The sequence below is a fragment of the Guyanagaster necrorhizus genome (genome assembly GCF_019112545.1).
Source record: "Guyanagaster necrorhizus MCA 3950 unplaced genomic scaffold BT62scaffold_2, whole genome shotgun sequence".
Taxonomy (NCBI): domain Eukaryota; kingdom Fungi; phylum Basidiomycota; class Agaricomycetes; order Agaricales; family Physalacriaceae; genus Guyanagaster; species Guyanagaster necrorhizus.
The window spans coordinates 1366124-1380268 of record NW_025064881.1 but is presented as its reverse complement, the minus strand read 5'-3'; the positions used below and the strand labels follow the sequence as shown (position 1 = coordinate 1380268).

At 47.2% G+C, this 14145-nt stretch overlaps 4 protein-coding genes across 4 annotated transcripts; 3 read left to right on the top strand and 1 right to left on the bottom strand.

The window, feature by feature from the left end:
- Positions 1-130: 130 nt before the first annotated feature.
- BT62DRAFT_941060 (glutamine synthetase/guanido kinase) lies at positions 131-2338 on the top strand. The gene is made up of 5 exons (XM_043187780.1): positions 131-438; positions 502-841; positions 892-1120; positions 1178-1867; positions 1932-2338. The coding sequence occupies exons 1-5, from the start codon at positions 345-347 to the stop codon at positions 2001-2003; spliced, it is 1425 nt and encodes a 474-aa protein (XP_043045519.1). The 5' UTR covers positions 131-344; the 3' UTR covers positions 2004-2338.
- Positions 2339-4876: 2538 nt separating this feature from the next.
- BT62DRAFT_276596 (uncharacterized protein) lies at positions 4877-6797 on the top strand. The gene is made up of 13 exons (XM_043180344.1): positions 4877-5082; positions 5152-5297; positions 5355-5367; positions 5418-5451; positions 5511-5521; positions 5582-5721; positions 5781-5866; positions 5921-6040; positions 6099-6109; positions 6167-6221; positions 6274-6335; positions 6398-6416; positions 6471-6797. Exons 2-13 carry the CDS (start codon positions 5219-5221, stop codon positions 6645-6647), a joined length of 807 nt encoding a protein of 268 aa, XP_043045518.1. The 5' UTR covers positions 4877-5082; positions 5152-5218; the 3' UTR covers positions 6648-6797.
- Positions 6707-10318, bottom strand: BT62DRAFT_926234 (glycoside hydrolase). The gene is made up of 20 exons (XM_043184981.1): positions 10201-10318; positions 9728-10138; positions 9662-9675; positions 9537-9611; positions 9341-9489; positions 8907-9286; positions 8797-8843; positions 8711-8745; positions 8633-8655; positions 8537-8578; positions 8468-8480; positions 8213-8414; positions 8145-8160; positions 8072-8085; positions 7899-8017; positions 7743-7847; positions 7552-7692; positions 7398-7501; positions 7220-7339; positions 6707-7170 (listed from the first exon to the last, which is right to left on the bottom strand). Exons 2-20 carry the CDS (start codon positions 9875-9877, stop codon positions 6907-6909), a joined length of 2013 nt encoding a protein of 670 aa, XP_043045517.1. The 5' UTR covers positions 9878-10138; positions 10201-10318; the 3' UTR covers positions 6707-6906.
- A 64-nt stretch (positions 10319-10382) lies between these two features.
- Positions 10383-12174, top strand: BT62DRAFT_926233 (FMN-linked oxidoreductase). Its single transcript, XM_043184980.1, has 5 exons — positions 10383-10563; positions 10618-10716; positions 10768-11304; positions 11361-11470; positions 11520-12174. The coding sequence occupies exons 1-5, from the start codon at positions 10440-10442 to the stop codon at positions 11901-11903; spliced, it is 1254 nt and encodes a 417-aa protein (XP_043045516.1). The 5' UTR covers positions 10383-10439; the 3' UTR covers positions 11904-12174.
- The last annotated feature ends 1971 nt before the right edge of the window (positions 12175-14145 follow it).

Genomic DNA, 14145 nt, shown 5'->3' with positions numbered 1-14145 from the left:
GAGAGAAGGGAATAATGGCGTAAAAGGCGAAGGGGGGAAAGATTTGATTCCGTGACTCCGTCACGTCGTTCCCGGAAAAAAAGGTCTCCGTAGGAGATTTGGTGACGGTTACCGCACGTGAGGTTACGCTTACCTTTTACGCTACTATTCTCCGCGGCTCTTTTTTACTTTTGACTCCGTTTACTAGTTTCTGTTCCGACGAGTACATAAACGCCACTCTCTGTACCAACCTTTTCTCTCTTAGACACTCGATAGAGGATTTTTACGATTCGTCTCTCTCGTCCCACTTCGAGTTCTCTCTCTTGTTTGCCGCTACTGCCAACCCAGTATCGTCACACATCATCATGTCTCCCGACTACAGTCACGGTGTCGAATATTCCCCATCTACTGTATCCGCTGTGGCCTTCAAGGCAGAAGATCTAGAAGGCTGGGGCGTAGGTAAGTGCCGTGCTCAATATGTAGGGAATCCTAGGGAATCCAAGCTAATCGGGCTCCATCAAGCCTATGTTCGTCTGACATGGATCGACCTCACTAGTGTCATCAGATACAGGGTTATCCCCATCACTTACTTCCTTAAAATGCTCAAATCCCAGCGACCCAGTATCGCCATGGCCAAATGTGCATTCGGCCTGGTGTATCTCAACATGGCCGACGAGTTTTCTCCTGTGGGCGAATATCTTTACGTGATTGATCTCTCTACCCTGAGGCTATGTCCGTATGAGGAAAGAACGGCCAGCGTTATGGGCTGGTTCCAGGAAAAAGCACCCGTTACCAGCGCAGATGGCCAGCCTACCGTTGAAGTCAGTATTTGTCCTCGAGGTAACCTGCGCCGCGTCGTCGAGTAAGTAATCTTTTTTCTGTTCATACCTGCCGTAACCTTATTTTCTGCAGACAAGCCAGGAAAGACGCCGCAGTTGAGTTCCTCGTCGGTTTCGAAATCGAGTTCATCCTCTTAAAGTCGACGAAACCTGTTGAGGCAGTCAACTATCATCATTGGAGTGCCTCTGGCGGCCTTCCTTCTGGAAGTATCGAGACCAAAGTCCTTCGTGAAATTTCGGATTCTCTGATCATGGCTGGAGTCGATGTTACAATGTACCACGCTGAAGCGGCGCCTGGTCAGGTCTGTACCTCCGCGCTTATTAACTTGAGTAATCCCTGACCAAAATCGCTACGTCAGTACGAGGTTGTCACTGGACCCTTGCAGCCTCTGGAGGCAGCTGATGCGCTCGTCTATACTCGCGAAACTATCATCAACGTCGCTGCGAAACACGGGCTCCGAGCTACATTCGCTCCTCGTGTCTACATGGACAGTGCGGGTAGCTCTGCCCACGTTCATATCTCTGTTCATCCTATCAACGGCCCTGAAAAGTCCGCAGACGCGCTTTCCTCCGCCGAGTCTTCCTTCATTGCCGGAATTCTCAAGGAATTGCCTTCCATGGCCGCTGTCACTCTTCCAACCCCATCGTCGTACAAGCGGGTCGCCGATGGCGTCTGGTCTGGCGGAACTTATGTTTGCTGGGGTACAGAAAATCGCGAGGCGCCTATCAGGTTGACCAACCCCAAATCGCCATCTTCGCGTAACTTTGAGCTCCGTTTCCTCGATGGAACCTGCAATCCATATCTGGCTCTGTCTCTTATTTTGGCATCTGGGACGGCTGCGATCCTGGACCAGAAGGCGTTGACCTTAATAGATTGCCCTGGACCACTGACCGCTGCACAAATGAGTGCGGAAGAGCGAGAGGCACATGGAATCACGGATCGTCTGCCCTTGGATTGGCACTCTGCTAGGGAATTATTTACATCTTCTAAGCTTATAGAAAAAATCTTTGGCAAAGAACTGAAGGTCAAATACCTCTCCGTGAACAAGGTTCGTTCCAACTGGTGCCTCCACAGTGGTCATAATCAACTAATTCGTATTCCTTTTCCTTCAGCTGCTTGCACAATGTTTAGAACAAGATAAGGAAGAGTCAGACAGGTTGACGCGCATGGTGGAATTCTATTAATATGTCTGCCACATTTAACACCCTCGGGTAGCCAGCCATCTGGCAGACTGTAATACTATTCGCATTGTATGCTGATGATTTTTGATGATGAAGTAAACGCCGATCCCCTCCTTCCTATCAGGAATGAGAGCAAGCGCCGCTCTTTTGCAACTACGCGCCGATGGTCCGCCGAATTTTAAGCGTCGCGTAGAGGTCTATGACCCTGATGCCGGCAAATGCATTATCGCAGGAAGACCATCGCAGAGACGGGGTAAACAGTGCTTACTGATATTCTTTCCCAGGTCGATGCACACTACCATTAGATATTAATTTATAGCTTACATGTGTTGCTAAATATTCTTCTCTCCCTTCCTGCAGTCCCCTTCGTCGGGAATGCCATCTTTTCATAATACAGAGTATTGGATGGAGGCGAGAGCAGAGCGGAATGCTTAAGGTAGGCCACTCTTCTCTATGGCGGCGATTCTTTGCTAACAGGGGCCTCATATCAGTGGCATGTGCTGCACTGCATACTGCAAGATCCCTGCATCCAACCATGCTAATAAATGTAATTCTTCTGCACGCAGTTCTTCAGTTCGAAGCAGAGGTATTTATGTCATTAACCATCGAAAAGGATCGCTTGTTGAACCAATTTTGTTGGTTTCTTTTGGGTACACTAATCTTTGGTCTCAAACGGTCCAGTGTCTTACCTTTACTGACCCTTTCATTTTACAACAGCGACGATGGTATATTGTTCTTATGGGTGTAAACTGTCCGAATCTTTCGCATCAGTCCTACCCAGGAATGCCGAGCCGATAGTGCGGCGCTGCTTTTAATGCGTGTGTATTCCAGACAGTCAAGAGCTATATCTGAGTACAGAGCCATGTGCAGGTCAAAGCCAAACGCTGTTAGTACGTGCATTTGCGATCCTAAACCTGCCGAATATTTGCTTTTTTTTAAAAAATAAAAATAAAAATCAGTTTGTCTCATTTCGCATCCTTCTTTGTTTGTCGACTTCAAAGGGATTTCTGCGGCTCATTGATTTCATCTTGCTAACCCCGACAAGGCCTTGATCCGGTGTCTCCCCAGATGTTCGTCGCATCATTTTAATATTCCATCGATTCTTTGATCTGATTGCGGCCCACCTAGATTTCACATTCATTTATAGGCACAGAATACTGGTGCTAGCTTGCAAGCCATTGCTTCCCACGGTAAAATAATTCCTCAGATTTATCTCCATGGACTCAACGGAACGTCCTGGTCATCTTGGAACACGACCGTAGGCGAAATTCATGTAAGATACTCGGATTATTAGTATGATTCATTCTTATCCTCCGCCTCGCACGTGTTCTTGGCATTTTCTGGGTCCTACTGGCCGCACTGGAATGCTTGACAATGTACCTCATATTCGGCCTGTCGGGATCCGGAGCGATAGCTGTGAATAAATTTGTTTAGCTGAAGAAATACCTGAAGGACTATACAATCACAAACGACCCAGTCCCCGGTTTGTTTATGTGCGCTGACACGGATCCCCCGGACCACCATTGGGTCGTGTCGGTATTCTAACAATTGAGAGCATTGTACTCTCTCTTGCACTCCGACAAGCGTGGCTACATCGGCCTTCCGATAGCGACGTAGATGCGGAAGTTAGTTAACACGCGACTCTGTTATTTATTTCCTCGTGTAAGCATTGCTTGCTGCTCGTGTTTTATTACTATATTATCTCTTACTTACGTTCGTCGTAGGCTTTTTGGGATATACTTGACCAATCTCATGTTCTGGATTAGGAACCGCGTGTGCTAGCTATTTTGATACAGGAACCCTCAATGAATTTGGGACCACTTTTGCCTTTGCCATCTCCTCGTTTGTGATATCTGTTTTGTAGGGCTCACTGCATATTTGAGCAAGAATCGCAGCTTTCAGAGGTAACCATTAAGATACAATGTAGAAGACTAAGGATACCGATAATTATGATATCATAAAACCACAGAATATCACGAGGAGCTTACATGAGATCGTAGGCGTGTGAGTAATAAAGTCATATTCCCGTACTTTCCTAGCTGAATTCTTAGGAAACATATGATATATACCGTCACTGCGGTTTCTAGGCCCAGACTATCCTTTTCTGAAACGTTTTTTTCACATGTCGAACATTCGTATTACTCCTCGTTGCTTCCGAAGTCCTGCCTTCAATGGTACTAGACACTTCACCTTTTACTCATGCTTGCGACGTGGCGAGCTTCTTATCGCTAATTTAGCATAAGTCTATCACACGTCAGTGGACTGTCGCTAACCTAACGATGTTGCAGACAGATCAATCACTACCCACTACGCCCAGCTGCGCTTTTGGCTCACTGTCGCTGCGCCTTTGAAGCAATCCTTTAATGATCAACCTTGACGCCCCTTCACCGGTCTAGCTCGGCTAGGTACTGGGGCGAATAAAGACCTCAAGAGAGTATATGGGTACAGTGGCTTTTCTGCTAGAATCGTAGGTAGGCCCTAAGTATCTCCAGTAAGTACATCCCTCCTCGGCCTGCGTTTCATACACCACCCCATATAACCTTCTTTTGCCGAAGCCCCGGTTGTCAATGATTCGATCAGTGCCTGAGACCCTTTCTTTCATTATTTCATCTCAGACCAGAATCAGAAGATACCGGGAGAGCATCTTTTTCTTCATCGTGGCAGTATCTATCAATTCGAGGATGAAACGGTAGGAAAGATCTAGCGGTCTGTTGTCCATAGGGATATTCGAGTCTCTTGTTTCAACGTTCCGGACAACTTGAACTGCTGTATTCCTGCGTAGCAACGACTGCCACTCCACCCATCAATATAATCACGGGTGTATACGTCCATAAGGTTCTCAAACGGTTTTCTCTGTCGGCTGCTACCCGATAGGAATCCCTCTGATCTCGGGTTTACTGACTGGTCCAGTTCTCGGGAAATACTGACTGTACCCAGACGTTTTTATGCGCTTGTCTCGACTCATTAGGACATCCCGGTAGTATTACTGCTCCCGTCATTGCCACGCCACTTCACATTCACCTTAAAGCATGTAGCAACGCCCATTGATTACCGATTATGATATCTCTATCTGGACCATAAGGTACGCATGATGTCGTTACAGGTTCTCTTATAGTTTAAATACTTACAATCCAACACCTTACCTTTCCAGCTTCCCCCCATTCCTTCGTCGGCGACATTGAACACTTCTCTACCACTTTCTTTAACCAACATCCATCATGCTCTCTACTTTGTCGTTCATCGCATTTTTCGTTTCCACAGTTCATGCTGGAAAACGCGGCCTAGCGTGGCCCTACTGTGCGTTCGAATATTGGTCCATGAATATATGTCTGACATATTTTACCCCGTCGACAGACAACAGCCCCTTGTACGGCGACGGTACCCATACGTGTTCCCAAACTTACTCTGTTTTTTCAGGAATCCCGGAAAGTTCAACACCGGAAACGGAAAGGTGAGTTGGCGACCATGATTGTGAGTGTTCCTCCTTACCAATCTAATTACTTCATGTAGGTCGTCGCAATGTCCGTCAAATTTTACCAAAAATTTACTATGTGAATGCATCAATCTCACATCGAGCGTAGCTACGATTGGGAAACTTACGCTCCCCCTTCTACCAATGGCAACGGGGGGTTGGGATTTATCGGAATGCAGCGTTGCATGGACTGTGATTCAAGTCCCATTGCGGATCTGGCTTCCCGACAGGCCGCTCAAGGCTGGGCTAGTACGTCATGATTTTGTTGCTGGAATTGTTCGTACTTCCGTCTAAGGTCCCAACGTTAGCCGTATTCACCCTAAACGAGCCTGATGCTGCCGGGACCAGTGCCAGTGATGCTGCGGCTTGGTACATTACCTACGTCAACCCGCTGGTAGGTCTAAAAATTCACACGGTCTTGGAACTAGAGGCTAACTGCGCAGTATAGTCCATTAAGAAGGCGTTTCCCGCGGTTACCTCTAGCACCTCCTCTGGTGAGGGTCTATCCTGGCTTTCGGAAATGATCAGCGCGTGTGCTGGTGAATGCTACGCTGACTACATCAATTTGGTACGGTTGGAATTTCCACTACTAGTTTCTTCAGCCTAAATTAAAGCATACGATTTAGCATTGGTATGGGTGAGTTGATTTCGTTCGCGTAATCGGACATGTTTTTACGTAGCACGAACCCTACAGCTCGAGCTTTTCTGATTTCCAAAGCTATGTCGAGTCAGCCCGTGAGAAGTTTCCCGTGAGTTCTTATCGATTATCATGCAGATAATGGACTTACGGTATATTCTCAGAGCTACGACATTGTTATCACCGAATTCGCTCTGACCAACCCGTCCGGTGGTGCGACTGCTCAGTAAGGCCCAGTTTTCCGGATTTCTGATAAGCGATTGACTTCTTTTCTACTCTTCTCTTAAGGGCATCGTTCTTTACCGAGGTAAGTAGACCGAATCTTTTGCACAATTTTGAGGTCTAGCTAAACCTACAATAGGCATTCTCCTGGCTAGACTCTCAAGACTACGTCGTCTTGTATTTCCCCTTCGTCGCAACGTCACCCACCCTCATGTCCTCCTCCGACGCAACTGCCCAGTCTTATGTCGGCACTGGCTCATGCCTCTTCAACACTGATGGTTCACTTTCAACGATTGGCAACCTTATGCTATCTTAACTTATGATTATTTTTATGTGCCTTTATACAGAAAGGCCTTCGGTCGAGCCTTTTCCGAGTTGAACCAATTGAATTATGATTAGAACGCCTCGTGTGTACATCCACTGTGCAACAGGTGGATATCGGAACTGGCTTCCGGACCCGTTCTTACAGGTTACATATTGTTATATAGTACATACGTCATCCGCCCCATCGAATGAAATGAAACTTCTTTGATCATTCGATCATGAATGCATGATTCTTCACGAACGACTTTCGATCAAAGTCCATCGGATACTTGAAGAGAGACAACAGTCACGCTCATAGCTGGGAAGGTATAGTTAAATCTCCCCAGCTCGGGTATGGCGAAGCTGGAAGCAACGGGTATAATAAGGTCAGGCTTCTCGAGGGTATTCGCCACATCGAATTGTCCACTAATCGGACTTAGAGTGGGAGTACTGATGGAAATCGCGGTACCGAATCCCGTGAAGGAGAAATCCAAGTAGATGTCAGCCACCAAGTCGGTGGTCCCCACATTTGCAACCTTCAAGGGAATTATTAGTGTCAGAAGAGATGCTAATTGTACTTCATACCTTCAAGAAGACAACCTCGGTTTTATTGTTGTAGCTCGCCACCCAGAATAAGGGTTCCGTTTCGATGGTTGACACAGGGAAGGTCTCTAGAACATGTGTTCCTCGGTTGACACTAAACATCTACATGGACCGATAATTAAGAGCAACACCAATGGCAGACGGCCGAATAGTAACTTACTTGTTGCACGTAGTAAGAGGTAGACTTGACGACGCGGCTTGAATCATATGTCAAGATGTCCGGCGTCCATTGATAGTTCCTAATGTGCTGTAATGATGGCGCGTCTGAATGTCCGAGTGAGATCCTAGTGTCAACAAGACCAAAATTTGCTTACAAGCACTAGCAAAGACAACATCACAATTTCGCTCCAATCCAGTCATAAATGCCGCTTCTGCAACGGCGCCTCGAAGGGTAGGGTAGGGCAAGCGACCATCGGAGATAGCGCCCAGGAGGTCGGTACTATTTGTCGACGTAACTAGTTCCGTGTTACTGGAAACCAAGGCACGCTGTAAGCATTCGACGCACCGGCGTATTCTCCAATGAAAAATTTGGTGCCGTTACGCGGATAGTCATCAAACATAAACGCATGGGTTGTGAACCAGCTCGGGTCGGCATATTCGTGGAAATCAACTTGGGATTGTACATGTCAGAGTTTGAGATGACACATAGCAACGAACTGACTCTTGAGATATGCCGGATTGAGTGCTGTAGACGGGTAAGTGGTCGCAATGAATTCAAATTGTCCGGGAAATCGGTTCTCGATAGCGGACACAAACGAATTCCAGCGGTATCCAGCATAACTGGGGAAACAATTGTGTGAGCAGGTATTTGAAGTTCCATGAAATAAAACACACGATTCTGGTTGGAACTACATAGCGTCACGCTAAATGAGATCACAAGCTACACAAGTTTCACGGAATGCCTTACCTGGTCCTCGTTACCTCTGAAAATGACATTTAAGCACAATATAAAAACCGAGCAAAGAGACCGCGTACACTTCAATCAATCGGAGCTGATAAGGCTCCGTCCTCCCTAGACTAGCACGCAAATGCCCCCATACACTTGTCCTCGCATCGCCAACAATGAAATCAATCTCATTCAAAGCATCGTCTATGAATGGTTGAAGGTCATCTTCAGGTACGATCGGCCATGTTGCAAGATCAGAATAATTAGATATTGAGATCCCGCTCCAAATACCTTCGAAACATGTCATCAAACTCAAGTTATTATGTCACATAGAGGATACTTACCGAGGATGGGCTCCTAGTAGCAGGCAAGTGGTCAGTGATCGACAGTATGACCCTTAATAAGGCACCTACTGCCCCAAGGTCTTCCACCCAGTTCAAGTACTCCAGAAGACCCTAATTGTAAACGCTCAACTCGATTTGATCATCACCACGAACAGTGCTACCTACCAGTCCATCCGTATTAGGATAACCTATAGGATGCACGTAAGCAGGACCATCGTATTAGACACGGGAAGTTGGACATACCCCAATCACCAATGCGACCAGGGCGTTCCTCAAGACTAAAAGAGGTATCAGCACCGAAGAATTGAAGACACCATAGCGATACTGACGGTCCTAATGTCTCGTTCCATTTCCAACGCGAATCGAAACTGGCTCCCTGAAAATTCATTATCAACAGCGTTCTGTTCGCGAGTTGCCCGCATCTTAATCGTGCCCGCACCTCTAGATTGTTACCCCCCGGAAACCTCCAAACGGAGGGATGAGTGGCAGCTATGGCTTCCGCCAAGTCAATTCGCATACCATTTTCACGCCCTCTAAAAGTCGGCGGAAACAACGAGAACAAACCAAAGAATATCGTTTGGCCCGCAGCTTTGCTTCCATCGAGGACAACACTGAATACGTTGTCATCACTCGGGGCGGAGACAGCAGGCTGTAATTCAAAGGTAAGTTTCTGCCATTCCAAGGATACTCCGTCTAATGTTTTTGACGCATATATTGTCCCTTGGGCTGACTTCAGAGACACTGTTAGAGGACCAGTGAAATTGCCCGACTTCACATAGAAAGATCCTTTGTAAATCCATCCAGCCTGAACCTTGATGCCTTTCAAACGATCGTAAGCTATACTACGAGACGATTGGTGCCGGTAAAATTTACCCCAATAACCAGAATTTTCGAACCCAATATCTCCGAAAACAACCTTGGGTATTTGGACTTGCAAGCTGTTCGGTAGCGAAGAAGATACGCCATCGGTTTGTGAAGTGACCGACAAACGTGCACCATTGTATGGCTGCCATGCGTTTAACCTAAAGATCAGTCAATTATAGATTGACTGGAAGTCGGGTGCGCTGACGCGTTTTGGGTGCCGGGGATAACGCCTTGAAGTGCCCTATTCTGCAGCAGTTCACCGTACAGACCACCGTCCCCACTAACAGATCCAGATCAAGCAGAAGCTCGAGAGATTGCGGTGAAACAAACCTGTGGTTTATATCCTGCCCGACCAACGTTGATGAGCGAATGCCAGAGTGAATGAATGTGACTTACTTCCCACATGTATCCATACAGTGTTGATGGAATCTCATGTACGAGGTTCGTTGTGATCGTCAGATCAAGAGCATTAGGAGCAACCAAAGTCGATATAGCCGGGAGAGCAGAAAGCACGACAAGCTTAAAGGATGTGCCAGACGGACGCATGTTGCGAGCACCCCTACCAGGCTAGTTGCTCTTCTCATTATAAATGAAGTGGCCTTGGACACGGACCGCTGGAAGTAATATAGGACCTCCATGACCAAATAAAATCAATCTCATGACTGCGAAAATTAGTGATTGTTCGCCCAAGTAGCGAACAACTGAGCGTCCAGAAGATCATTGAAAGTCCCTGTGGCTTTGTCGGACCGCCCATCAAGAAGACATCGTCTTCTTAGATGCACAGAAGCGGGACCTCTGTGCCAGTGTCTTAGCCAAAGAAGAAACTACCAATAAGTTTCATAGTCCTGGTCCACCAGACAACAGCTTACCGGAGAGATTAAAGATATACTATTCCTCAGCGGAGAGTTGGCGATGGAAAGAGGAGCGTAGCGCTTCTAACCACGGAGTACGACTTATCATGATGGTGGTCGATTTGTGCAGCTGTCGGGATCTTCGGTCCGTTATCCGATGTGTGGCTGTTGACTTTGCCAAATACCAAATAATGTTTTGACTCTTACTCTCTTCGTTGATGATAAAAAGGACGAGCGCTTGCCTCAACGTATTCAGCATGACACGAAGAGCTCTCTCCACTTCCCCTCCTAGAAATGCAAAACGTGCCAAGATAGAGCATTTAACTCTTAATGACTTCAAGGACGGCGTTTTTCTGGCACCAATGGTGCGCTCTGGTGCGCGTATGTTTGAGCCTATAAAGATGATTTCGAGAATATTCTCATCTTTAATCGCAGTTCCCACTCGTTTATTTGCGCTGAAGCATGGTGCTACTTTAGTTTGGGGACCAGAAACTGTCGACAAAGCTATCCTTCACGCGACGAGAAATGTTGACCGTGTGTAATACCTTTCTATGCTTCATACCTCTTTCCTGAATGCTCTTGTAGCTGTAACCGGCGTCATAACTTACGATGGAAAATCTAAGGCCATTTTCTCCACCCATCCCATCGAAAAGCCCTACCTGATCTACCAGATTGGATCATCCGACCCAGAATATGCTGTGAAGGCAGCTCAGACCGTCATGAACGATGTCTCTGGTATAGACCTCAACTGTGGATGCCCCAAGCCATTCTCTACCCATGCCGGAATGGGCGCCGCTCTCCTCACCAACCCTGATCTCCTATGCTCAATACTAACGGCTTTACGGGCCGCTATGCCTCCGGAAATCACAATCTCAGCCAAAATCCGACTACTTCCTTCGCAAGAAGAGACTCTAAAGTTGGTGGAACGGATAGTAAATACTGGCGTCAGCGCATTGACGGTTCATTGCCGGACGAGGAATATGAGGGATAGGGATGCAGCCCTGATTCAAAGACTGAAGGAAATTGTTGATTTTGTTAAGGGGGTGGGGAAGGGTGTCGCCGTTATAGAGAACGGTGATTGCCTCAGCGCTGAAGATGCAAAGAGAGTGAGAGAGGTTACAGGTCCGTCAGCTTTTTTTCGTCAGTAGGGGATCTAAATCGAGTGACTTTTGTTTCAGGGGCTCATTCAGTAATGATTGCTCGAGCTGCGGAAGCTAACCCTTCATGTTTCTCAAGTACTCCATTAACTGACGTGGAGCAAACCTTGGTCCCGGATTACCTTCGTCTCGTAAGTTTTTTTGCACTACCCTGGTGTATTCTGATATATTTTTTTCAAGTCACGATACCTTAATAACCACTGGAGTCTGACGAAATTCTGCGTTTCACAATTTAAAGGTCACCACGTCAACTATACCAAGAAGCAAGAACATGCCTTAAGGGAAGCCATCGTCAAAAGTCGTAGCTTCGATGAGGTCGAGCACATCGTTGATTCCTGGACAGGAGAACAAGTGTTCCGGGAAATTGCTGGTGCTATTGGAGCGCGCCCGTCGAGACGAAGCACACTTGAAACCGAGAGAGATGTGGATGTCACGCCTACTGGCACGAAGAATCCAGAACCCCCGACATCAAAAGCTCCTTTGATGAACGAGTTTACGTCGGTTCTCCCAGCTCTGATATCTGGCAAGGACCCCCTTACACCGACACCTAGTGTGACATGGTGATCTTGCTGCTTGGTGTCCGGGAGGTGCAGAACTAGTCTCTTGCCAGCATGCCAGCAGACATACTGTATCATGTTCTAATGCTCACAAGGCTGAGGATGTACTTAGCTTCTCATGTGAATGTCGTCTTTGATTTTGTGATATCTGCGCTCAAGCGATTGATGCAGCACGTGTGCCTATCACTCTACATTGACGCTTGCTCATTGTAGGGACTGGTCAGAATCGTCAAGTACTTGGAATAGATGCCCGAATGGCTGGAACAGGGCTGGGCAAGGACTGGACAAAATCGGGCTCCGGTATCCTGTATCATCGCAACATTCAGATAGGACATTGTTGTCCACGGAAGCAGCAATTATACCTGTGACACGCATATTTATTGTTCCGATATCGTTTTTCAGGCGCTCGAGTTCGCAGACTCGTCCTCCAGCTGAGTCACGTAACAGTCAACTCAACGTAGGACTTCTTAACCTGCAACGCTACCCATCTATTCTACCATGACCGACGCTCACGCCTTTGTAACCAATACCCCAGGGAAAAGGTTTTCCGTACGTGTCATTGGACTTGAATTCAGCTCTCAGTGCTCATTTTCTTCAGGGTTGGTGGGTCTGCAAACACTGAAGACCGGAAACAAACGATCGAGCGATACAGGCTATCACAGATGACGAAGCTGAACAGAGTTCGCACATTCAACGCTGCCTTCAAAGACGCGGCCGAAGTCTTTAGCTACACATCCAATGACACATGAGTGGTCTGGATCGTCGCTCCCGCGTTTTTCGTTTCAAACGCGTTCTTGCGAGACATGCCTCAAGTCGCAGGCCGCGATGTCCACCCGTACGAATTCTCCTGCATCTTACGCCAGGGCTTTCGTCACATGGTCGATCCGATAGAGAAATTGGTAGACCCAAGAGTTTCGCTGTCCGACAATTACTTTACCAAGGACTATTATGGATTCTGAGGTGGTGATGCAGAAGTAAATCATTTTCTTTTCATTCGTAGATGCAGAGTACAATTATTACCGGATCCGGTGACTGAATCACTGAATTAGACAGTCCGACTAAGAGGCCCCAGCGGGCCTGCAAAGGGGCAGGTCACTGAACCACCGTTGCTATTTACATCAGCTATATCGTGGGAGCATTTATATCGGCCAAGATTGGCTAGGCATAGATCGTGGGTGCTGGATTTCGCAGGTTCGAATTGAAACATTCATCGTTTTTGAATAGGTCTTTCTGAGCAAGCTGATGAAACTAAACGACGGGTTGCTGAAAATATCGAACACGTCACAGAGGAAAACCAGTGTATCCCGAGTTATCATCCCGCCTTCGAAGACGCAACCTTCGTCTTCGTCTACTGCAACCCATCGAGTATCAGCGAGTCTGTTTCGATCGTTCATCCTGCATTTGCACGAACGAATGCTTTCTTGTTGGACAATCTATGTTGCAGGTCGAGAGGTTCATGTTGGATTAGCAAGCAGGAGCTCCGTCGTATCCCGCCGGCCGAGCTCGATACCCCTTTATGTCGGGATGGACAATATATACCGAATATGGACCGTCGAGCACCCTCACCGCGTTTCTGCTTATCGCTACGCTGTATGAGGGTGAGTATCTACTTATGTTACTTCGTTTATGTTACTGATTGGTATCCTATAGTCTACACTATAGCTAACAGTGTACTCTATTAGGTGCTACGAACGCGCGTCACTTTCTTAGAGTTCATCCTTTCGAATACAGCCCACCGTGGCAAAGTGAAGGCATACAATCGGTGAGCTACCCGCGTCACATAGAGGATCCACTGCGCGTCAAAAGTCTGAATCCTCGTGTCCCACCATCAGATGATGACCTATTGGTTTTGAGAGAATGGTGGCTTAACATAATTGGGGTCCGAATGTATGTGTGTGGCGTCATTAGTCTCCTCGTACACCAGTGGGACGACTGTCAACGGATTGCAGTATTTGGATGGTCAGGAACAATAGGGGGATTGCTCACTCAAATCGAATGCGCTCAGAATATATTGAGCCTTCAGTTGACAAGACACCTTTTAGGTTGCAGGATCGTGCACGGAGACGTTCTCCCTGGACTAGTGCGAAACAAATCGGGTCGACTGGGCTTCGCATTCGAGGTCGGTTTGGGTCAGACAAGAGTACCATGTCGGATGCGTTAATGACCGACACCATTCTTTCGTTTATGCACCATCCGGCATCTCCCTGAACTCTCCACTTACGGATGTCCTAATGCAAGAGATCCTATCA